The sequence below is a fragment of the Hemitrygon akajei genome, chromosome 7, assembly GCF_048418815.1.
Source record: "Hemitrygon akajei chromosome 7, sHemAka1.3, whole genome shotgun sequence".
Lineage (NCBI taxonomy): Eukaryota > Metazoa > Chordata > Chondrichthyes > Myliobatiformes > Dasyatidae > Hemitrygon > Hemitrygon akajei.
Window position 1 is genome coordinate 112,279,511 of NC_133130.1, and position 26,285 is coordinate 112,305,795.

The 26,285-nt window shown below is 41.7% G+C and overlaps 1 protein-coding gene across 7 annotated transcripts in view; it reads right to left on the reverse strand.

The window, feature by feature from the left end:
* senp6a (SUMO specific peptidase 6a) overlaps positions 1 to 23,096 on the reverse strand; it is a 158,157-nt gene extending 135,061 nt beyond the window's left edge. For 4 of the 7 annotated variants that reach the window (XM_073051741.1, XM_073051739.1, XM_073051737.1 and 1 more), the window contains exon 1: positions 22,586 to 23,095. In XM_073051741.1, coding sequence (XP_072907842.1) covers positions 22,586 to 22,616 — 31 coding nt within the window. In that variant the 5' untranslated portion in view covers positions 22,617 to 23,095. Of the gene's footprint in view, positions 1 to 10,243; positions 10,313 to 22,585 lie in introns of all 7 variants that reach the window. The other 3 variants (XM_073051736.1, XM_073051735.1, XM_073051738.1) reach the window with 2 other exon arrangements.
* Between the last annotated feature and the right edge of the window lie 3,189 nt (positions 23,097 to 26,285).

Consider the following 26,285-nt stretch of genomic DNA (forward strand, 5'->3'; position numbering starts at 1 on the left):
TGTCTCGAGCCAACTTTCCCACCCCCCTCAATAGAAGCTGCTTGACCTGCTGAGTTTACATAGAACATAATAGGCCTGTATTGTGCTATCAGCCCGTGATGTTGTGCAACCTTTTAACCTGCTCTAACATTATGATAACCTAATGTTATTTATTTAGCTATTAAGCTACAACACGGAATAGGACCTTCCAGCCCTTCAAACTGTGCCACCCAGCAACTTGCGATTTAACCCCAGCCTAATCACAAAACAATTTACAATGACCAATTAACCTACTAACTGGTATATCTTTGGACTATAGGACGAAACTGGAGCACCCAGAGGAAAATCACACAGTCATGGGGAGAGCGTACAAACTCTTTATCAACAGCAGCAGGAAGTGAACCCAAGTAGCTGGTAAAGGACCATGCTAACCACTACGCTACTGTGCTGCCGCACAGTAGAGGTTACTAACTCTGACATGGGGAAGTCCATTCTTCGAAGTCTGACAGCTTGCTATGACAAACATGACATCAGTAAGGGCACAACCGGGCAGTGGCATTTGACTGCGGGAGCTTCAATGGCCATTGTGTATTGCAGACACATCTCACAAAAGGCCAATACAGATCACTTTTGGCAATCAAGTATATCCCGGGAAAGAAATGTATATAGAATTTGACAGACCTTTCCTCACAATAGCCCATTGAAATCAACTATACACAGCCTTTGTATGTGACCCCCCCCCACTCCTCTAACTTTTTATTCATGACCCCTGCTATAACTTACCCAGCATCCATCTAAATAAATATTGAAAGGACGTTAGAGGAAATCCACAGGATAAAACCCACCCTACACCTCAGACACCAGTGTCGTGTCAGTGTTGGACACCGAGTCGTGCGTTGCTCTGGATTGCCAACATCTGCAGAAACTCTTGCGTTTAAAAGTACATAGCTGCTGTGGCATCTGAACATTCTAATGCATTACAGGGCACAGCCTCAGAATAGAGACACATCCCTTTGGAGCAGAGATCAGGAGGAATTTGCTTAGCTAGAGGGTGGTGAATCTAAAGTTCATTGCCACAGCAGCTGTGAGTATACTTGAAGCAGAGATCGATATGTTCTTATTTAGAAAGGGTGTCATTATGTGGAGAAGGCAGGAAGATGTGGTTGAGAGGGATAATAAATCAGCTATAATCAAGTCACTCAGTGGGCTAAAGGGCCTAACTCTGCCTCATGTCATATGATCTAATACCTATAATCTCAACCTATAACTGCATTGAAGTCCATGAGGTGAACATTTGGCAGAGAAGTAACATGTGCCAAATATGATGCCATTCATTTTGCACAACCCCTCTTGACAAATCAAACCCTCACTATTCCTTCACCACCACCTTTCCCGAATGAGGGCAGGTCACCAGTACCCCCAGTGTATAATGCTAAAAATCACCGACACAACAATCCTTCTAAACTGGAAAACGAGAAGCAATTGACAGTTGTGGAAAAGGAGAGGACATTCGGATCACATTAAAGAGGACATCAAACATTCTGAAAGTTTAAGATTGAAATTACCATTAACTGTTAACAACCTTCAGAACATGGAAACACCATATTGCTGAGGAAAACAGAAAGAAAATAGATGAATGGGGAAAAATTTTATTCCTCCAACCAACATCTGTCTTTGACAGTGTGTAAACTGCAGTCAGGATCACAGAAGAGAATTCTCTCAGTAAGTGGATCGGATGGCACCTAATCGTGGTCTAGTATGGAAACACTAAAGCCCTTGAATGGAAAAGTAGTGGATATGGCTCAGTCCATCACAGATAAAGCTCTCCCTACCACTGAACACATCTACACAGAGTGCTATTGCATAAAAGTAGCAGCCATCATCAAGTACTTCCACAATCCAGGCCATGCTCTCTTTTTGCTGCTGCATCAGGAAGGTGGTACAGAAGCCTCAGAATCCCCACCACCATATTCAGAAACAGTTATTACCCCTCAGTCATCAGGCTCTGGAACCAGAGGGGATAACTTCACTCGACTTCATTCGCCCAACACTGAACTGTTCCCACAACTTACAGACTCACCTTCAAGGACTCTTCGTCTCATTCTCTTGACACTAATTTATTATCATCATTATTGTTACCTTTTTCTTTTTGTATTTTGTACAGTTTGCTGTCTTTTGCACATTGGTTGTTTATCCACCTTGATGGGTGTGGTCTTTCACTGATTCCATTGTGTTTCTTATACTTACTGTGAATGCCCACAAGAAAATGAATCTCAGGATTGTATGTGGTGATATATATGGACTTTGAGAACAAAATTACTTTGAGCTTCACTTGGGACATCGATTTTCTACAAACAGCACAGTTACAGTTCTTATAATTGTCCTGAGATTTGTACATTGAAATTGTCAAAACGAACAGCAAGACAATCTCTCAGACTGAAAGTTGATATCTGATGACATAAAAGAATAAAGCAAATTAGTCACTGCCCTCTGCAAAGACTTCTTCCAACAAGTTGACACGAACCATGCGAATGCTTTTGGGCTGGTGCTAAAGAAAACCAATGACTGCAAATGTGCAAGAGGATAGAACCGCAGTCTTGTGGGGGGTAGTAATTCTAAATATATGTATGGGCAAAGTTAAAGCGCTTTCAAACACATATTAACTTGTTATTTCGATGCTGCAAGAGCAACTTCCTCAGACAAACATGGCCTCATCAAATGAGTAGTAGTGCAACCACTCAAATTGAGTATGATGTTCTCCTTAGGGGGTTATCTATTAGTGGGTCCTCAGGTGGCTGTAGAAGCCAATACAAAGTCCACATGAGGACGGCACAGTAGCGTAGTGGTTAGCACAACACATTTCAGTACCAGGGACCAGGGTTCGACTCCCTCAAAGCTTGTACGTTTTCCCCATGACCACGTGTGTTTCCTCTGTGCGCTCTGGTTTCCTCCCTCAGTACAAAGACATACTGGTTGATGGGTTAATTGATTATTGTTAAAACATCCCGTGATTAGGCCAAGGTTAAATCGGGTGTTGCACGGGCCTATTCCCTACTGTATCTCAATAAATAAATATTCTGATGCAATGTGAGTAAGGCTACATAGAAGAACGCTAACTCAAAATTATTCTATAACATTCAAACCACTACAGCTGAACCAGATGCATCACAATGCCTTAGACATAGCAGTAATTATGATGGAAAGACCATCAGCACTGTAATCATTAAATCAACACTAATCTCTGCTGTATTCAAAGCAAAAATCCACAAGTTCACCCTCTCCCCATGTTGATCTGTTCTTCTCATAGCACTTAACATCTAATAGAGAAAATCTTTCTGCAATCACCTAATTGACACAAACGTCAATTTTTTTGGCACTTGTCTTGCAAGGAACTTCACCTATATCACTGATTTTTTTTTAAAACAACAAAAAAGCCAAAACACCAAATACCTCATAGACCTTTACAAAATCATGCACACAAATTTCTTCCTACAATTATTTCAAAACTGCATTTTTAAAATAATAACGTTTAGTAATTGTGATATAACACACACAAAATGCTGCAGGAACTCAGCAGACCAGGCAACATCCACAGAAAAGAGTAAACACGGAAAAGTTCCTCCAATATTTCCTGTGTACTTTGGATTTCCAGCATCTGCAGATTTTCTCATGTTTAATAGTTGTGATATTGCAGCATAGTTTTTATTTAAAGGTGAGCAAGTCCTTATCATTACACTATCTACAAAAGGTTTACACCAGTTTAAAATCTGAAGCTTCATTTAATTCCCGAGGTGCAGTGGGAATTCTTCATCACGGCTGCCAGTTGGAGCTGCTTCATGGCCACATGACACAGATCCCCATACAAATATTTGCAAAATCATCATCGGGAAAGAGGAATAAAGGCTGTATAATCAGCCTTTATTCATCACCTACAGTACTGGCACACATTCAAAGACACAGCTACCAGCCTAAATGAGTTACGTCACCACCATCAGCAAGTATGTTGAGGACTATGTACCGAAGAGGACAATCTGGGTGTTCCCAACCATATAACCATATAACAATCACAGCACGAAAACAGGCCATCTCGGTCCTCCTAGTCCGTGCCGAACTCTTAATCTCACCTAGTCCCACCTACCCGCACTCAGCCCATAACCCTCCACTCCTTTCCTGTCCATATACCTATCCAATTTTACCTTAAATGACACAACTGAACTGGCCTCTACTACTTCTACAGGAAGCTCATTCCACACAGCTATCACTCTGAGTAAAGAAATACCCCCTCGTGTTTCCCTTAAACTTTTGCCCCCTAACTCTCAAATCATGTCCTCTCGTTTGAATCTCCCCTACTCTCAATGGAAACAGCCTATTCATGTCAACTCTATCTATCCCTCTCAAAATTTTAAATACCTCGATCAAATCCCCCCTCAACCTTCTACGCTCCAATGAATAGAGACCTAACTTGTTCAACCTTTCTCTGTAACTTAAGTGCTGAAACCCAGGTAACATCCTAGTAAATCGTCTCTGTACTCTCTCTAATTTATTGATATCTTTCCTATAATTCGGTGACCAGAACTGTACACAATATTCCAAATTTGGCCTTACCAATGCCTTGTACAATTTTAACATTACATCCCAACTTCTGTACTCAATGCTCTGATTTATAAAGGCCAGCGTTCCAAAAGCCTTCTTCACCACCCTATCTACATGAGACTCCACCTTCAGGGAACTATGCACTGTTATTCCTAGATCTCTCTGTTCCACTGCATTCCTCAATGCCCTACCATTTACCCTGTATGTTCTATTTGGATTATTCCTGCCAAAATGTAGAACCTCACACTTCTCAGCATTAAACTCCATCTGCCAACGTTCAGCCCATTCTTCTAACCGGCATAAATCTCCCTGCAAGCTTTGAAAACCCACCTCATTATCCACAACACCTCCTACCTTAGTATCATCAGCATACTTACTAATCCAATTTACCACCCCATCATCCAGATCATTTATGTATATTACAAACAACATTAGGCCCAAAACAGATCCCTGAGGCACCCCGCTAGTCACCGGCCTCCATCCTGATAAACAATTATCCACCATTACTCTCTGGCATCTCCCATTTAGCCACTGTTGAATCCATTTTATTACTCCAGCATTAATACCTAACGACTGAACCTTCTTAACTAACCTTCCATGTGGAACTTTGTCAAAGGCCTTGCTGAAGTCCATATAGACTACATCCACTGCCTTACCCTCGTAACTTCTTCAAAAAATTCAATAAGGTTTGTCAAACATGACCTTCCACGCACAAATCCATGCTGGCTACTCCTAATCAGATCCCGTCTATCCAGATAATTATAAATACTATCTCTAAGAATACTTTCCATTAATTTACCCACCACTGATGTCAAACTGACAGGTCTATAATTGCTAGGCTTACTTCTAGAACCCTTTTTAAACAATGGAACCACATGAGCAATACGCCAATCTTCCGGCACAATCCCCGTTTCTAATGACATCTGAAAGATCTCCGTCAGAGCTCCTGCTATCTCTACACAAACTTCCCTCAAGGTCCTGGGGAATATCCTGTCAGGACCCGGAGATTTATCCACTTTTAAATTTCTTAAAAGCGCCAGTATTTCCACCTCTTTAATTGTCATAGGTTCCATAACTTCCTTACTTGTTTCCCACACTTTACACAATTCAATATCCTTCTCCTTAGTGAATGCCGAAGAGAAGAAATCCCAAACCAGAAAACTGTGGATGAACAAGGAGATTCATTCCCTGCTTAAGTGTAAGACTGCAGCATTCAATCAGGTGAGCTTGACCTATAGGAGAAATTGATGTACAATTTCAATAAGTCACTTTTATTGTCATTTCGACCATAACTGCTATGTACAGTACATTGTAAAAATGAGACAACGTTTTTCAGGACCATGGTGTTACATGACACAGTACAAAAACTAGACTGAACTACGTAAAAAAGAGGAAAAAAACCAACTACACTAGACTACAGATCTACTCAGGACTGCATAAAGCGCACAAAACAGTGCAGGCATTACTATCAGGGACTATAAAACCATCAGGGATGCCTACAGACAGTAGCAATCCAAAATAGAGTCCCAGATCAAACCTCAACAGTTGTGACGGAGCTTACATGCCACAGTGGAGGTGCAAAACAAAGTCAAATAGCATCACCAAAAGCAATACATCTTCCCAATGACCTCAACACATTCTACACGTTTTGAAGGGAAAGGAGATCACTACCCAACCCCAACAGCCTCCAACAGTTACCAATGCAGACACAAGATCAGTCTTCTGGAGAGTGAACCTGTGGATAATGTCCCTGGATGTGAGCTTAAATGCTGTGTAGATCAGCTGGTGGGAGTATCTGCAGACATATTTAATGTTTACAGTCTGAGGTTCACACCTGCTCTAAGAAAACCACTATCATGCTGGTACCCAAGAAAAACAAGGTAACGTGCCCTAAGAATACTCCCACAACCCCCCCCCCCCACTGGTTCTGACATCATCATAAAATGTTTTAAGCTGGTGATAAGCGTGCATTATCTCCTGCCTCACAGACAACGTTGATACATTGCTATTAGCTTAACACTGAAACGCTCAGTGAAACAGTGAACGCTCTCCTCTGCTCCTCTCTATAACATCTGGACAATAGACACCTGAAAACAGTACAATTGTTTTTGAGGATTCCAGCTGTCATTCCCTTAGTTTTCCACAGATCCCTTTGATCTGTGCCTGTGGAATGTCATTCCAGCTGACCAAGGAAGTTAACTATTCTGCAGCAAGAAACCTTCCTGCTATCAAAACTACTGAATTTTGGTTGAATTATTCATCATTCTATAGCTTTTTTAAAAAAAAATAACATGCTTACTGCATCTGGTATATTGAAACTCATGAGAGATAAAAGCCAATGGTTCACTGGAGAATGTACCAGTCAGAATCAATCAGGTTTAAACTGGTCCCAACTAATTCCAGTGCACGGCTTATTTTGATAACTTAGGCACTGCAACTGACTTTACCTTCAATTGACAAATTCCTCAAATTAACATTAAAGGTCCAGTATTTTGGCCAAGATTTTCATTCATCTGTCCAAGTGTCTTTTCCTTGGCTTACTGCCCTGTCTTCCAGCTGATCAAGCTCACAGGGAAGCCTCTGATCTTTAGACTGAAGTCATTACATGAAAGCAAGCCAGCTGTTCTAGGATTGTTAAATATGGCTATACAGAAGAGATACTAAGAAGCAGCTTTCCCAAATCTTCAGTAGCTGTTCATTTCATCCAGTGCTCCCAGTGCGGTCTCCTCTTATATTGGTGAGATGCACCACAGATTGGGGGGAGGGGGGCAGGGAATTGTTTCGTTGATCTATTGGCTTCATCTGGGATTTTCTGGTGGCCAGCCATTTTAATTCCATTTCTCATTCCCACACCAATGTCTGTCCACAGCCCTTTCCACTACCAAGTTAAAGCTAGACACAGATTTGAGGAGCACCACTCCACAGCCTCAAAAGAGAGAGATGTCCGTTTAGAAGAGATGAAGAGGGATTTTCTTTAGCCAGAGGGTGGTGAATCTGTGGAATTTGCTGCCACAGGCTGCTGTGGAGTCCAGCTCACTGGGTACATTTAAGGCCGAGGTTGATAGGTTATTGATTAGTCAGGGCGTGAAAGGTTATTGAGAGAAGACAGGAGAATGGGATTGAGAGAGAAATGGGTTAGCCATGTTGAAATGGCAAAGCAGACCCGATGGGCCAAATGCACTAATTCTGCACCTATGTCTTTATCTTCCTTTTATTCCATGATCCACTGTCATTGCCTCTCAGATTCCATCTTCTTCAGCCCTTGTCACTTCCATCTATCACCTCCAAGCTTCATACATGATCCTCACTCTTGCCCTTCCTCGCCTGTCAGTTCATATTCCGCCCTTCCCCACCACATTTCCCCTCCTCCTTTGCAACCCTGATAAAGGGTCTCGACCCAAGACGTCAGCTGTCTGGTTCCCTCCATAGATGCTGCCTGACTCACTGAGTTCCTTCAACATCTTTTGCACTTTACATTTTAGCCCCTTACAATAGTTTAATGAATCCCTAACCTAATACTCTTAGTAACAGCAGCTAATTGCTATCTTAACCATCAGACAAACATGTGGCATTGAAGTAGCTGGGAACAAAACTAATGCAATTAATTCAGCGGTGTTAACACAGCATCTCAATACACTTTACAACTGTGTTAAACAAAGCTGTACACTTATTGGACCATACAGTACAGAAGTAGGCCCTTCAGCCCATCAAGTCAATGTGAACCATTAGCAATTGATTTACATTAATCCTATGTAATCCCAATTTTTATTCTCCCTTTATTCAAATCCCCATGAATTCTCCAACTCTCCTTCATGTCAGAGGCAACTTACTGTGGCCAATTAACCTACCCACCTGCAAACCTCTGATGTGGGAGGAAACTGGAATCCACGCAGTCACATGGAGAGCATGCATACTCCACACAGACAGCACCCAAGGACAGGATTGACTGAGACAGCAACTGTACTACCTGTGCCATTGTTCAGCCTCCTTACAAAAAATTAAGATAGCCAAACAAATGGAAGAGTTAGAGGATTGCCCCAGTGGAGAAGCAAGAGTGTACATGAATTGGAACTTACACAGCTGAATATATTGCCACAAGGCCTGGAAACTGAGAGATGAGGTACAAGCCCATCATTGACTCCATTTTTGCCAAGCTTTCGGAAGATCGAGACACTGAGGTGAATGCGGAAGGCAAGCGAGAGTTCAGTGCCGTCTGTTAGCCTCTTGCTTGCTGCTGCCAGACGATGGAGGCTACATGTGACGGTCTCTCGCTTGCTGCTCCCAGGGGAAGGCCCCCTCATCTGGGTGAGCTCTCTCTCTCTCTCTCGCAATATTGTCGGAGGATGTTACTGAAGTTCTGGGTCTGATTTATGGATTGGTTCTCTTGGAGTCTTTCAGTTTTGTGTTTTCGCGCGTTATTTCTTGTTGTCATTTGCGCAATTTCTTTTTTTTTGCACAGGGGTGTTTGAGGTTTGATGTTCTTGTTGCCATCTGAACAATTTGTTTGTGCATTAGGGGGTTGACGTTCTTGCTGTCATTTGTGCAATCTGTTTATTGTTTGTATATGGGAGGGGTTGATGTTTTTCTTTGAACGGCTTCCATGGTTTTGTTTCGTGACTGTCTGGAGAAGATGAATCTCAGAGTTGTATACTGCATACATATTCTAATAATATGTCTTGAACCTTGCTACTACTAGCTGGGTGAAGAATATCAAATTCACACAGAAGAAGCGTGAAGTCCAAAGAAGGCTTGCAAGATTGCCCTTGGTGCTACCTGCATGGGGCTTCACATTTTAAGATGGTCCCTCTTCTCATTGCTACCATCAGGAAGGAGGTAACAGGAGCATGAAGACGGAAACTCAAACTCTCCCTCTACACAAGCTTTTTCTCCCCCATATACAGTGGATTCCAGTTAATTGGGGAGCATCAGGACCAGTACATTTTGGTCTTATGGGCCACTGTACATGAAAAAAAAGCTGGTGTACAGGGAGATAATGAGAAGGAAAATGGGACAAATGGGATGGCTCCCTTGGGAAACAATATTTCATCATGAATAAGATATGGTTTGAGATGGTTGCAGCGACAAGATTTAGAATTTTAAGTACAGGCATTATTATGAAAACCAAAATATGTCAAGGCTGGAGGGTAAGGATGCAAAAAGAGGTTGAGATCAGTTGAGGTACAGATGCTTTAAGTATAGCATCATCCTCTCCCATCCTCTAGGTAAGCAAACAGCAGCTTCTCAACTCAATGTAAATTAATTGTAAAGAGTAAAATCTAGAAGTAACCTCCAATATCTCCCTGCCATGAGAACTACTGAGTGGTTGAGTTCACATCTAAACTTTTTTTTACAGTCTAGCGAACAACAAAGCTGATGGGGTGAATAACAAGGGTGCTAGCTCTGGTGCATCTCTGGGAAGCCAACCATCCAATGAAAATGGTTAAATTTAGTTCAGACATCTAAAGCTGATCTCATATTGAATAAAGTTGTCACCTACTTAATAAGTTTAATCACTACTATTAAGGAAGAATCAAGTGTCTGATTTGAAGGAACATAGTTGGCATCCTCGAGTCTTATGGGAGGCAAGCTGGCTTTAGGTGGTTACAGGACATTGCAGAGAAATGGGAAATGGTCTGTTGTCTCCTTGACGAAGGACATTCAATGTACTCACATCTCTTTAGTCCTAGTCAGTTGTTGTACTCAGTGCAAGGCTGGAACAACTCTGCAAGGTAGGCAGCACCTGTGGAAGGAGAAACAAAGTTAATGCTTTGGGTTCAAGATCATCAGTCAGAACTGGGAAAAAGAATAAAACAAATTAGTTTCCAATAGCAGAGATGGGAGTTAGTAAGGGAATATCTCTGACAGAGTGGGATGGAAATGATTAATGTGGCAGTTTAAAGCAATTTGTGCTTCACTGGTGTTGTGAAGGGCATGTCCCACTGCCCTGCCATTAGAAACAAAATAATGCAGACAAAGCAGCATAATCTGCTCCTAACTGCCACATTAGCCTATTATGTCCCATCCTAGAGATATTCCTTTCCCTGCTACTGAAAATTAAATTGTCAACTCTCTTCCAGGTCCTGACAAAAGGTCTTGGAACCGAAACATTAATTCTGCTCTTCTTTCCACAAGCACTGCCTGACCTGCTGAATGTCTCCCTCATTTCCCGTTTTCATTTCATATGTACAGCAGCTGATTTTTACTTTGATTTTTCACTCGGAAATGTAGCAGACAAATCAAATCAGCCTCAAGTCCTTGTGCCTCAAATGATGTGTCTACCTCTCTGCTGGTTTAAAACCATATCAATATTTCTCAACTTAGATAGCTCTGACAAATCAAAGTACAAATTTAAAGAAAATTTATTATCGAAGTACATATATGTCAGCATATCCTAACCTGCAGGCATTCATAGAAAAATGAAGAAATATAATAGAATTAATAAAAACTACACCCAAAGACTGACAAACAACCAATATGAAAAAGAAGAAAACTCTGTGTAAAAATTATAAATAAATAATACTGAGAACTTCGAGTTGTAGAGTCCTTGTGAATCAGTTCAGAGACAAGGTGAGCGAAGTTATCCAAATTGGTTCAGGAGTTGAATGGTATTAACTGTTCCTGAATCTGCTGGAGCAGGGTACCTCTCGCCTGATGGCAGCAGCAAGAAGAGAGCATGGCCTGGATGGTGAGGGTCTTTTCGATGATGGAGACTGCTTTCTTGTGTCTAAATCAAAGCTAAGTCCAACAAACTTGCAAGCAAGGACAATACTGGAGCAGCAAGAGGCAAAGTACTGTAGCAAACGTTGAAATAGTGTCACTCCATTGTTTGGGCTCCCTGTCATTACTGTTCAATAATTCTGTGATGAACAATAGTGCATGTCACACTGCTACAGGCTTACTGCACACTACGTCTTTGAGAAGGGGACATCATTCAATTCTCATGGTTTCTCCTCAATATCCCGCAAATTACATGTTTTGGAAGGACGTCACTACTGCACAAGGGCCTTTCATAGATGGAAAAATTTCATTTTTGTGCAAAATTAAACTGGCAAGAATAAACAAAAGCTCAGTATGCACAGATACCTGCTTATCAACTCAGTTACACTGTCCCAGGGTAACTCCTGTTCTCACAGGCAAACAGCTTTCATTCAACATGTCCTCCGGGAGTTCTTATTTATACCTTAATAGTTCTATCTCACGTTAAATAGTTATATCAATCCCATTGAACCAGCAACGGGTAGGGGGAAGAAACAGTGAGAAAAGAGATTCTATTGGCTGCACTGAAAAAGTTCTAAGCTCTTCCAGAGGAAATTTTGTATCTTAAATCAAATCAGTTGTCCCTGCAATAAAGATGACAATCACAGATACCGACCAAAGGATACCCCAAGTGCAGAAGCAGACTCCAGAAAACAGAACAATGTCAAAGGATTTAAGAAGGCTCCAAAACACTTATTGATTTCCATAGATGCTGCCTGATCTGCTGAGTTCCTCCAGCATGTTGCGTGCATTGCCCTAGGTGTCCAGCATCTGCAAAATTTCTTGCATTAATGTAAAAAAGATGTTGTTTAGTAATGTTGATAGAGTTATAGAGTAATACAGCATAGAAAAAGACCCTTCAGCACAACCTATTCACAAGTTACCATTGTATCCACCAAGCACAAACCCATGTTTGGCCCATATCCCTCTCTCCATGTACTTATTGAAATGTCTTTTAAATGTTGTTACTGTGCCTGCCTCAACTACTTCTGACAGCTCATTCCATCTATGCACTGCTCTCTGCTTAAAGGTGCCCCACACATCCCTTTTAAATCTTTCACCTTAAACCTATGCCCTCTAGCTTTTAGTTCCCCTTCCCAGGAATAAAAGGTCCTACCTGCTCAACCCATCTTCTCACAAGGTAGCAAATGTATGGAGACCAATGAGCAACGTTGATTTTCATGTAATAAAGATTCAGATAAATGTTAAGAAAGGCCCAAGGTGAGGTCACAGGAACAAACTTAAAATGTAGATGTGAGAATTGCAAATAGAACAAGGGAAATTGGGAAAAAAAGAACTCAATGACAGTGAGAAACAAAACAGCAGGAAGGTATTAATGAAACTGCATTAAAAAGGCTTGAAATTGGCAAGCAAACAATATAGACAGTGAGACATTAGATTTTAGTGATAAAAACTAGGTCACCTACACCTCGGAAACAGTGGCTTAACGTGTCAGAGTAACACAGGAATCACAAAGGAACAGCTGTAACCCAGTTTAAGAATGGCGCACAAAAATCAATTCTGGGGTTCATTTCTACACGTTACACAGATTGAAAAAAATAGGATTAGACAAACTCGTACAGTAGTTTTCTTTTCGTATTAGAATGGAGACACAAGGCATAAAATGATTCACTGTGATGATACCAAAAGTCTGAAGAAGAGTCTCAGCATAAAATGTCGACTATCTATTCATTTTCATAGATGCTGCCTGATGAGTTCCTCCAGCATTTTGTGTATGTAGCTTTTAAGAAAGATTTACAGGCTGGATTATTAAGTCGCTCCGATAGTTGTTATAAGATAGTAAAATGAGCTATGAAGGTAGGGCTTGAGAAAATGCCTTAATTGAAGGCCAAAGCTTGGGCCCGTGAGTATAGGCAAGTTCAGCAGAGAATTCAGGGGGAAAAAGTCATTATAATAGGAATGAGGAACATATCACCATAAAGAGTAGCTCCTGCAAACAAGAGAAGCCAGATAAGCACAAGTAATGGTTAGGTGAACTGAGATAGGTATACTGCAGGGGGTAGACAGATATTGAGTTTGGGAGTGAAGCTGGGAAGTAATTCTATAAGTAGAAGGTCATATAGTTTTTAAACACTCTTCATCATAACCAATTTACTTACTTTGGCATCACAGTAACAAGGAATTATAAGCATATTTTTGGAGAAAATTTCACTAATTTGTTTGCCTGTTGCTTGGCGGCTGGTGCCGGGGTCGAAGTGCTCGGCAGAGATAGTGCTCGGTGTCGGAGGGCTGGTCAGAGGCTCGGAGTTTTCGGACGGACTCAGAGTTGGCTGTGGTCGGTGCTCCCAAAGTGCTGTATCGCAAGCTGTGGCGCTGGAGGTTCATGACAGGAAGAGTTTTTCTTCCTTCTACCGTCTGCGTGAGATGATGGGCTGTCGGGACTTTTGAGTCTTTCTTTTAAACCATGGACTGCTCTTTATCAGATTATGGTATTGCTTTGCACTGTTGAAACTATGTGTTATAATTATGTGGTCTTTGTCAGTTAGTCTTTTATCAATTATGGTATTGTCTGCATTGTTGAAACTATATGTTAACTATAACTATATGTAATCTATGTGGTTTTGTGTATGTCTTGTAGCTTTAGGTTTGTTTAATGGGCTTGTAGTTCCTTTCCGGGGAACGTGCTAAGACGGTAGCGCGATATCGATACGCAGCAGCCTCTCCGGACTCTGGATTGGGGATTACCAAACGTTATGTGGTTTTTCTTGTGTGGTCTGTTTTGTGCTTTTTTGTGATATAATTCCGGAGAACGTTGTCTCATTTTTTAACTGCATTGTATTTGTGGTTTATAAATGCCAATAAACTGAATCTGAATCTGAAATCATACAAAACAGAGCCTAGCACAGTGGTCACCCCTGTCCATGTCCCTGATGGGCTGAATTAATGTTGTCAAAATGAACATCCTTCCTAAATTCTTATACCTTTTTCAATCCATACCAATTTTCATTCCTAAAGTCTTCTTTGACTCGCTACTCAGTCATATCACCCTACCTATGGAAGGGCAAGCGTCCACGACTGAATAAAGTCCATCTTCAAAAATCTAAAAGTGTTGGGGGCATGGCTCTGCCCAATTTCCGCTTATATTACTGGACAGCTAACATACGTTATCTCATCTTTTGGTCTCATTTCCACAACCAATCTGACTGCCCAATATTAGTGGCAATGGAGCTGAACTGTATTAAGAATTTCTCCATTTCCGCACTCCCTTTTCTTACGTCTAAACCAATTGCTAATCCTGTCATCAGGCACACCCTGAGAGTATGGGTTCAGTTCAGAAAAGTATAGTGGTCTCTATAGCTTCTCGCTTTCAAGTCCTACTCTACATAATCACCTCTTCCAGCCTTCTATACATGATCCAACATTTCAAGACTGGTATAGAAACGGCATCAGGCACTTTAAAGTTCTTTTTATAGACAACTGCTTTGCATCATTTGAACAATTGTCTGCAAAGTTTAACTTACCCAACTCTCATTTCTTCAGATATTTGCAAATTAGACATTTTATCAGCCCTTCGTTATCAAACTTCCCCGAGGCACCTGACACAAACGTCGTTGATATGTTTCTCTGCATGAATCCATTGTGCAAAGGTCTCATATCTACTAGCGGTTCTGAGGCGAACCCCACTTGACAAAATTAAAACTGCCTAGGAGCAACATTTAAATTTTTCACTGTCAGACGATGTATGGGATTCAGTTCTCAAGTTAGTTAACTCAACCTCTTTATGTGCCCGCCACTGACTGTTACAGTTCAAGGTCATACACAGGGCTCATATGTCTAAAACTAAATTATCTCACATTTACCCAGATGTGAATCCCTGCTGCGACAAATGCAAAAGGGGCGAGGTTTTCCTTATCCATACGTACTGGACGTGCCCTAGTTTGGAAAAATACTGGAAAAATGTCTTCCAAACTCTATCCCAAATACTTAATTACAACCTGGAACCTAACCCTTTGATTGCTCTTTTCGGCACCTCCGGAGAGGGGGACACGCACCCAAGTCCGACCAAACGTCGCACACTGTCTTTTGCCTCTCTTTTGGCCAGGTGCGTAGTCTTGCTCAGGTGGAGGGATGCTGCCCCGCCCACCCACGCTCAGTGGCTTAGGGACATCATGTCCAGTCTACACCTTGAGAAGATCCTCAATTCGGAAATAAAGTTCCAAAAGGTGTGGGGACCCTTTCTTGAATATTTTCAGAGCTCCCAGCCAAACTAAAGGTTCATCCCTTCTTCCTTTCCTCTGCACATAACTCCCTGACTTTCAGCATTCCCCGGTAAAATTCTACGAACTCAGACATGTAAACATACAACAGTTTATGTGTTAGGAAAATACACTTTCTCTATACCAACGCAGTTCTGTGGGGATAAAGGTTCTGTTTAACCCTTTTTGCTAATGTAATGATGGCTTGGAGATGGGAATTGGGAGGGGTAGGTCGGGGCAGGGAGGCAACCAAAGCATGATCATACCATGGGTGCATCTCTTTCACAGATGTGAATTGTACACTTGTTACATTTGTTATGTACTGCACAAGCCTCCTTTGTACTATGCTTTCTTGATTTAAAAAAACAATAAAAATGTTGCTGAGAAAAAAAACTCGTCATCGGAGACTTAATATTGGTTCAATTGTTCGTTTCAAAACAAAGACTCATACATTTTCCACACCTAAAGACATTAAGGGTCAAGGGGGAAATTACACCACAGATTCCACTTCATGGCAACTTATACTGCCTTAAGACTGTTGCAAAACAACTCACACATTTAAGTAACACACACAAATTGCTGGAGGGACTCAGCAGGCCAAGCAGGATCTATGAAAATGAATAAATACACATACGTACATAGATATTAAGAGATTGAGAAATAATTAATATTGAGGAAAGGCAAAGTTCAAAAGATAGACTCTTGAAATGGAAGGTTTGATCTACAGGGAGGCAAGGTTCACTCTGTAGAGAGACAAATAACATGACTTTACTGAAATACAAACTGTCACTGCACTTCACAGAGTAGATTTAGTTTTTCTTGGTTGGTAAGTGTCAGAAATCACTGCTCTCGCCATTCAGGACTAAGGTGAGAAGAAGCTGAGAGTAACAAATCTTGAGAATGTGTTACCAAGAAGGCTTGGTCATTCATTTAAATCTCACCAAAAGTCATTGAGTTTAGATTACTAAAAATGAGGAATATGGGCTTAAAGAAGGAGCATACAGCAGAGTCAAAAGATAAGTGGTGACTTTACTAAACAGTGCAGCAAACACAAGAGTTCGATGTGATTATAGTAAAGAAATATGACATTTAGAAAACATCTTCAAAAAAAATTAAAATTAAATGTTAAAATAGCAAAGCAGTATAAATATTCAGAAACAGGATAGTCACAAAAAGTGAGACAATTCCAACTCACAGGTAATGACACAAAAGGGCAATCTGGCCAAAATATTAAACAATACCATGCCTCAGTCTGCAAGTTGGGCAAAACATTTAACATTTCAAGATGAAAAGGCAGGGAGATAACTGACACTAACAAACCTAGAAGGACAAGTCCGAGGTATGGAGGCATTGTATCTATAAATACTACAGAAGTTAGGGAAGGGGTGGCAAGTAACTAATAAATATAGTTAGAAATGGATTATTATATGATAAATACAAAGACTGAAATAAATGTACTTCACAGACACCCTTGAGCAGAGAAATAAACGGGAGTGTGAGGAAAGAATTACAACAATCTCAAAATGTTAAGAATTTTTAATATATTGATTATTAATACATCATTTGCAGGACATCAATTCTGAATTGTCAGTCTGGAGCTGCAAGACACGAATTTCTGACCATATGATGGAATATATTTTAAAAAATACATTCTTATCTAAAACTCAGGCCCAATACACAAATTTCTACAGAAAATTGTACACTTTTTGATATTCTACTTTCCTTATTTGTGCACTCCATTAAGTAACGTACAATCAATCTACAACCAATGGTTTAATTCATTCAACTTCCATTTCCTCCTTACCATGAAACAACCTGTAGTACTGTTCTCCAGCCCCAAACTTCTACCCTTACCCCACCTTAAACCCACTAGTTAGCAGCTTTTATAGTCTCAACGTCATTCAACTACTACTTCAACTGGAATTTGGTATATATACCCAGCTCTATTCATTTATTCATTCAAAGATACAGCACAGTAACAAATCCTTCCAGCCCAACAACCCTGCACTACCCAATTACACCCATGAGGCCAACCAACCTACAAAACCCAAATGTTCTTAATGTATGACAGCATATCAAAAATGCAGAAGTACTTAAACTCTCTGAGTATCCCAGCAAACGTGTACCTAGATTAGACATTGACAGGGTATCGACAAGCTTCGTTTGTTTGCCAATAAAAGCAACGAGAGAGACTGAATCCTCAAGGCAAACGTAAAAGGTGAGTGCCAGCTGTCTGCCTTTTTATCGCTGGTGGGATCGCTCTGCTATGGAGAAGGGAGATTGCCTTTTGATCACTGGTGGGATCGCTCTGCTATGGAGAGGGGAGACTGCCTTTTGATCGCTGGTGGGATCACTCTGCTACGGAGAGGGGAGACTGCCTTTTGATCGCTGGTGGGATCGCTCTGCTACGGAGAGGGGAGACTGCCTTTTGATCGCTGGTGGGATCGCTCTGCTACATAGAGGAAAAGGCCTGCCAGTGTGCCTGGAGAATGTTACCCAGGTTTTCTGCAGTTTGGATGTGGACTTGGACTACAGACTTTTTTTTTCCAGTCTATTAATTTTTATATTCTGTGTTTTTCATCTGATCTTTCTTGTTTTTTTGTGTGTGGGGGAGGGGGATTTGGGGGTTGATGTTCTTTCTTGCTTTCGTGGCTATCTGGAGAAGAATTTCAGAGGTGCATATTTTGATAATACACCTACGAACTTTTGATACGAGTGAATGTGAACACATTTCACGAGGCAACACACACAAAATGCTGGTGGAACGCAGCAGGCCAGGCAGCATCGAAAGGGAGAAGCGCTGTCGACGTTTCGGGCCGAGACCCTTCGTCAGGACTAAGTTAGCAAAAGGTTCAAAGTAAACTTACTATCAACGTATGTATATGTCACCAAATACTACCAAATTACCAAATACTAATTCATTTTTCTTGCAGGCGTTTCAGAGTAGAACGAAGTACAATAGAATCAATGAAAAACTACACACCAAGACTGATAAGCAAGCAGCAAGGCAAATTGTGCAAATACAAAAAATAATAAATAATACTGAGAACATGAGCTGTAGAGACCTTTAAAGTGAGACCACAGGTTGTGTTCAGTGATCGGTTCAGTATTGAGGTGAGTGAAGTTATCTATTCTGGTTCAAGGGGCTGATGGTTGAAGGGTAATAACTGCTCCTGAACCTGGTGATTTGGGACCCAAGGCTCCTGCATCTCCTTCCTGATAGTAACAGCTAGAAGAGAGCCTGCCATAATTCCAAACAAAGTTTCCCATTTCTTTGAACACGAAATCATGTCATGGATCCAAATTGCAGCATACTTGACTGTGTTCTGTCTCTTTAAATGATGTGAGATTACAAGGCCTCTGCTGCAAACCACAAATCAACTGCCTTAGACAAATGAAGCTTGGAAATAGCAAGATGCTTGTACATTTCCAGTTCAAGCTCCATTTGCAAGCTTCCCCACCCTAAAATATTAAATCAATAATTAACACTCCACAAAAGTGACTTTTAATTCTTAGAAATAAGAAAGTCCTCCAATTCCTCATAACACTACAGATGTTCTGCTGCTTTACAGGGATAGGTGCATGCTGCCATTTTACACACTTTGCTCTTAAATTGAAGATCTTGTTTTAGGTCTTCTCAGTTTTAGTAACGTGACTGCTAGTTTCAAAAGTTGGATGCAGGTGGAACTGCCTTTTAATTTTCCTTTCATACCTAATGTAATTACCAAGATAATCCATATACTATGCATACAGCTTTCTGTATATTTTGTTATTCATATCAAAATGCAGACGAGAGCAAGACCAAGTTTATTGTTCAGCCTTAAGCATGAATGAGGTGGGCCAAGGAGCCCATTTGTTTGCTGGAAAACTCTATGATGAGCTAGAAGATACAATTCTAAAAGTGGTACAAGAAGAACAAGATTCAGAGGTCGGAAGTGTCAGGCAAACTGAGAAAGTAATTTAAAATGAAAGATGGCATCATGGGCTTTATAAATTAAAGAATACGAGTGGAAGGAAATCAATTTCCAGAAAGATGTAGCAGACATAAAGTGACTGCCAGAAATATTGTTTTATACACTCTCAGTGGCCACTTTATTAGGTACAACTGTACACCTGCTCATTAATGCAAATATCTAATCAGCCAATCATATGCCACTCCATATGTAAAGGTGTGCAGACACGATCAAGCGGTTCAGATCAAACATCAGAATGGGGAAGAAATGTGATCCAAGTGAATGATTGTTGGTGCCAGACAAGGTGGTTTGAGTATCTCGGAAGTTACCGATCTGTGATTTTCACACACAGTGTCTAGAGTTTACAGAGAATGCTGCAAAAAAAAACATCCAGAGAGCAGCAGTTCTGTGGGCGAAATTATCTTGTTAACGAGAGAGGTCTGAAGAGAATGGCCAGATTGGTTCAAGCTGACAGGAAGGAGCCAGTAACTCAAATAAGCATGTATTACAACAGTGGTGTGCAGAAGAGCATCTCTGAATGTGCATGTCAAACCTCGAAGTGGATGAGCTAAAAGCAACAGAACTCCACAAACATACGCTCAGTGGCCAACTTATTAACTACAGTAAGTATCTAATAAAGTGGCCACTGAGTGTTTATACGTTCATGACTTCACAGGAGGAACAACCTTATAAATCACAATAATTATTCTTCTGCCCCAGAGTTTAAATATCTTTCTATATTGATCCATCTGATAAGAACACACCAGAGTGCAGTCAGAATTAATTCAGGATGGAAACCAAAAGCTTGCTCTCTTTACAGGAAGCTCAGTTTGAATTTGTAAACACTGAGACAAGAGCTTTTGCAGGCTTTAAATAACATTTAGCAAGCTAGAAAAAATGATAGACAATAAGTCAGAATTAGGTCACTCAGCCCATCAGGTCTGCTCCACCATTCCATCATGGAAAGCTTGAAAGGCCATCAGGTTGGTCTTTCAACTCCAATCTTCTGCCTTTGACATTGCATGTGTACGTATAAACGCATAAATAATGCTGTTATATTAAATGATATACTTTGTAAAAGGAGAATTTCCAGCATGTTTTTTGGTGCATTATTTTGCTACTCAGATGAATCATTCCTAAGATACAAAATATAAGTTATTAAGCACTGGGTTGCAATTTCTCCTGCAAGCTGGAAAATCCACTTTCTTCATCTTCAGTGTAATTAAGGCAGCCAACGTTTTGAATTGTTGCAATAAACCTTTCATATATTTCCACCCAGTTTTCTTAAACATTCAAAGTTTAACACTTGAACCGCAGCAGTCTGCTTAACTTGCTACTTATTACAAATGCAGGATCAGAATATTTCACATGCCACACCTTCAAGGTGACAATGTTTCGAGCATAAACAATCCAGGCAATAAAGCATGCTTTTATTAGCTGAGGCACTGAGTTCAAAAGTCAAGAGGTTATCCTGCAACTTCATACAACGTTAGGCCATGTCTGCAGTACTGCACATAGCTCGGTGTGCAATCCTTCCCCACAATAGGGAGGACGTTGAGGCTTTGGAGAGGGTGCAGAAGAGGTTTACTAGGATGCTGCCTGGTTTAGAGGGCTTGTGCTGTCATGGGAGGATGGACAAACTTGGGTTGTTTTCTCTGGAGCAATGGAGGCTGAGGGGAGATCTGATAGAGGTTTGTAAGATTAGGAGAGGCAGAGATAGAGAAGACAGGGGATATCTTTCTCCCAGGGCAGAAATGGCTAATACCAGAGAGCATGCATTAAAGGTGAGAGGGGTAGGTTCAAAAAGGATGTGAGGGGTAAGTTTTTTTTAACTCAAAGGACGTAGGATGCCTGGAATGCAGTGTCTGGTATGGTGACAGATGCAAATACACTAAAGGTTTTTAAGAGACCTTTAGATAGGTACATGAATGTGAGGAAGCTGGAGGGCCATTGACATTGTGTAAGTAGAAGGGATTACTTTTTGGGGTTTTTAAAAAATTACTTTTTAGCTGGCTTAGCATAACATTGTGGGCCGAAGGGCCTGTTTCTATGCTGTAATATTCTACGTCTAAGGCACGAGAGAATACATTCCAGGGAATTAAACAGGGCAATGGATTGCTCAGAGCTAGTGGGCCAAATGGCCTCCTCTGGGGGGGCGAAACAGATTATAACCCTGAAATACCATGAATGGGTAACAACAGGTGCCATTTCACTTTGCGACATTTTAAAGCTAAATATTGGAAAACAACTATCACAAACATAGGCTTCCACAAAAATTTAATTTTCATTTCTCTGCGGATGTATTTCAACGAACTTCAATTCTAAAACAATTCCGTAACAGGATAAACAAAAGTACCTGAAACTATAATCTAAATTACAGAGATCAGTTAGTTTCTTTTAAAATAGAGGGAGATACTATTGAACAAACAGAACAAATTTTTTAATTAGGGCAGTGAATCTGACAGTAAGTGACATTAGCTCAATGGCTTCATGGTCATATTTTGCCACAACGTGAAATAAGATATGAAATCTATTGACAACTATACCTGGAATTGTCCGTAAATCTATTCCAATGGAAAAGGTAATGAAGTTTCTGATTCAAGATCAAATTCACAGCCTGTTCATGGCTCCAATGTGGGCTAAAGTTCACAGTGAAAGGGAGGAAAGGGAGTGCTATTTACCTCACCCTAACCCACCTCGACCCCACCAAACAAAAGTACATTATCACAAACAGACTTGAACAAGTAAGCAGCCATTAGTTTAAAAATAAAAGACCAGAGGCCGAGGGGGGCTTACCATTCGAGGAGGCCTGAGACCGAGGGGACAATGACCACCCAACTGGGATCACAGGGCGCTGCCCGGTACACCCAAGGGCCAGGTGGCCGGTTATAGGAAGGTATTTTCACCGCCTTCTCTGGCGGCAAGTTCGCTCCCCGTTCCCGGTACTCCCTCCAAGACCGGAGGATAGTGACCCGCCCGGCTTCCTCCGCAACTACAGCTGTAGGCTTGGCTTGGCTTGGCCATCCAGGGCCCGGCCCAGTCTCTCTCCCCACCCACCTCACAGCACTGACAAGCGGCGGCTCTCACCTTCCAGCAGCTGGCTTCTCCTTCCCGCCATTTTCCTCAGTCGGCCGGCACCAGGCGCCCGCAGCGGCCGCGGCCCATCTCAGCCTGGGGCCCGGGCCTCCTCACCCTCGGCCGCGCCTGGGGACCTGCGTCAGCCGAGCCGCCCGCCGGACAGGGTGGGAAGCGAAGGGGGACGGAAGCGGGGACGATGTCCTGTGACCGGTGGGTCGGTTTCTCCTGAAAACAAAAGGCCGAGCGCCTGCTCCCGGGCTGCCAGCACTGCGCACCACCCAGCCGGCGGCTGCGGGGCGGTTCAGCCTCTGTACCCACGACGGGAAGGGAGAGGCCGGGGAGGAGGGGAAGCGATGCTGCAGGTGTGAGGCCACTACCCCTCGCCCCAGAACTTGCCGAGGACGCAGCAACCTCCCAGCCTGGGTGCTCGGCTCACTGCCGCCGCCGCCGCACCCGTCAGCTGGCCACCTGCTTCAGCGGGCAGCCCCAGCCCTCCGCTTGTCGGCCAGTTCCTCAGCTGCGCACCCCCCCCCCCCTTCCTTACTTCCTTACTTACTTCCTTCCTTCTTTCCCCCTTTACCTGCCAGGTGCAAGCGCCCAAAATCCTTGTTCAAAGCATTCCACCACCCTCCCTCCCTCCCTTTATTTATAAAGAAAAATTCAATAACGGGGGAAGGAAAAATAAGTTTCCCTCTCTTTCACAATGCAGCTTTTGCATCTTAAGTGCTGCCTGCAGAGGAATGGATCTGAAAACTTTCCCCTGGAATTAAGATTCTTCTGGACATTGGCCCGACCAAGATATATACTGAGTTCTAATGTTATTTCCCATACAAAGTATAATTTCTAATGTACTTCTGACGATAAAGGAGAGTGAAACAACACTTACACCAAACCTGCTTCATTTCTTCAAGTGTAAGATCTACTATTGGTGACTATCTTCAATTGCCTTTAATCTCTCTCAACTTTCATCCACTTTCCCAAGACTAATATAAAATCCAATTTTAAAGTTCATCCAGTCATAAGAAATAGAAAATCAGGCCAGTTAGGCTGATGTATCTGCTCCACTATTCTTCAAGCTTATGCAAGATGCAAGGTTGTTTAATGCCATTTCCAGTACACAACTGTAAAGGAGAACAAAATAATTATTACTGCAACACAAAAAAAGAGAAAGCACACAACAACAATAATAATAAAAAACAATAAATACAATTATGTAAGATAACTCAGCTACATATAGTTTATTTATATGTCCATAAAGTGACGCTAGTTACAGGAGTGTCTGTACATAATGCTACTGACAGGAAATTTTAAAGTAGTGGTGTTTGGGGCATGGGTTAGTGGGTGGAAGTGTTGATCAGACTTTCTGCTTTGGGAAAGTAATTGTTTTTGAGTCTGGTGGCCCTGGCGTGGATGCTACGTAGCCTCCTCAATGATGGGAACGGGACAAACAGTCCATGAGCAGGATGGGTGGGATCCTTCATGATGTTACTGAAGATATTTGTCTCATCTCAGTCCTGAAGGGTTTACTCCTTAATTTGAACCATTTTCCCTGATCTTAGATACTTCAATTTGGTAAAATGTCCTCCATCCATTCAGACCGTCAAGCCCTTTGTAAGTGTCAATAAGATCTTTCAAACTCCTAGACTCCAGGGAACAGAGACCCGTTCTATTCAATTTTTTCTCTCAATGTCAGAAAACTCTCACTAAATTCCAGTAAGACCAAGGAAATGGTTATAGACTTCAGAGAGCAGGAAATCAGAGATCCATGTGAGGATCAAAAGTGGAGAGGGTCAGCAACTTTAAATTTTGGGTGTTGCTATTTCAGAGGATTTGTCCTGGACCCAGCATACAAATGTAATTGCAAAGAATACACGACAGCACCTCTGCTTCCTTAGGAGTCTGTGGAGATTCAGCATTACCTCTAAAACTTTGACAAACTTTTATAGATGGTTAGTGGAGAATGTATTGACTGGCTGCATCACATCCTGGTATGGAAACACCAACGCCTTTGAAAAGAAAATCCTACAAGGTAGTGAATTCGGCCCAGTACATCTCGGGTAAAGCTCTCCCGACCATTGAGTCTATCTACACGTAACACTGTCCTGTCACAGGAAAGCAGCATCCATCATCAGAGATCCCCATCAACCAGGCCATGTTCGTTTCTGGCTGCTACAACCAGGTAGAAGGTACAGGTGCCTCAGGACCTGCACCACTACATTCAAGAACAGTTACTATCAACCATCATGCTCTTAAATAAAAGGAGATAACTACATTCACTTGCCCCATTATTGAAATGTTCCTCCAACCAATGGTCTCACTTTAAGGACTCTTTATCTCATTATCTCATGTTCTTGTTATTTATTGCTGCTTATTTATATTTGCATTTGCACAGTTCGTTGTCTTCTGCTCTCTGGTTGATCTTACATCGATCCTGTTACAGCTACTATTCTATAGATTTGCTGAGTACGCCCACAGGAAAATGAATCTCAGGCTTGTATATGGTGACACATATGTACTTTGATAGTAAAATTTACTTTGAACTTTAGCATGACAAACTTGACATCCCTGGAATCAGTCCAGTAAATGTTTTAGTGAAAGAAATAACAATAGGGCACAGAAAGAGATATTGGAAGGCATGCAAGGTCTGAGTTTCAGGGAAGTGGGAGGGTTGGGGAAGTTTAATCGTTCAATTTACTATAAGATTACAGGTATGTAAGGTTATTGGTACATCTCACTTGAGAGACAGTTGTTTTTACTCTCCCATTCCCTTCACAATTCTAGCAACCATAGAACAAGGGAAGTTATCCCCTCTGTTCAGGAACCTGATGGCTGTTGGTAATAACTGATCCTGAACCTGGTGGTGTGGTTCCTGAGGATCCTGCACCTTCTTCCTGATTGCAGCAGCGAGAAGAGAACGTGGCCTGGCCTGGGTTCTGGGGATCCTTGACGATGGATGCTGCTATCCTCCTTTGCTCCTTTAAATTTCAACATAAATGTTATTTATCGAAGTATTTCTGTCTCCGTATACAACCCTGAGATCCATTTCATTTTCTTGCAGCCATTCTCAGCAAATCTATAGACAGTAACTATAACAGGAACAATGAAAGATCAACCAGAATGCAGAAGGCAACAAACTGTGCAAATGCCAATAAAAATAAGCAGCAACAAATAACAAGAACATGAGATAATGAGTCCTTAAATTGAGATCATTGGCTGTGGGAACATCTCAATGATGGGGCAGGTGAGTGTAGTTACCCCTTTTGCTTATGAGCCTGATGGTTGTGGGGTGTTGAACCTGGTATTACATGTCCTGAGGCTCTTGTACCTTCTACCTGATGGCAGCAGCAGGAAACAGCACATCTACACGAAGTTCTGTTGCAGGAAAAGTTTGGTAAGACCAGTTGTGATGTATGTTCATTCATTGTGTGCTGTGTTGTGTGACGTGGGCGATCATGCTCTTTCCGTGACCATGATTGTTCTTGGCAAACTTTTCTACAGAAATGATTTGTATTGCCGCCTTCTGCGCAATGTCTTTACAAGATAGGTAACCCCAGCCATAATCGATACTCTTCGGAGGTTGTCTATCTGGCATCAGTGGTCACATGAGAGGTGACCCGTTGGAACAAAGGTAAGGAGGAATTTTTTGTAGCCAGTGAGTAGTGAATCTGTGGAGGGCAAGACCATGGGTATACTTAAAGTGAAAATTGAT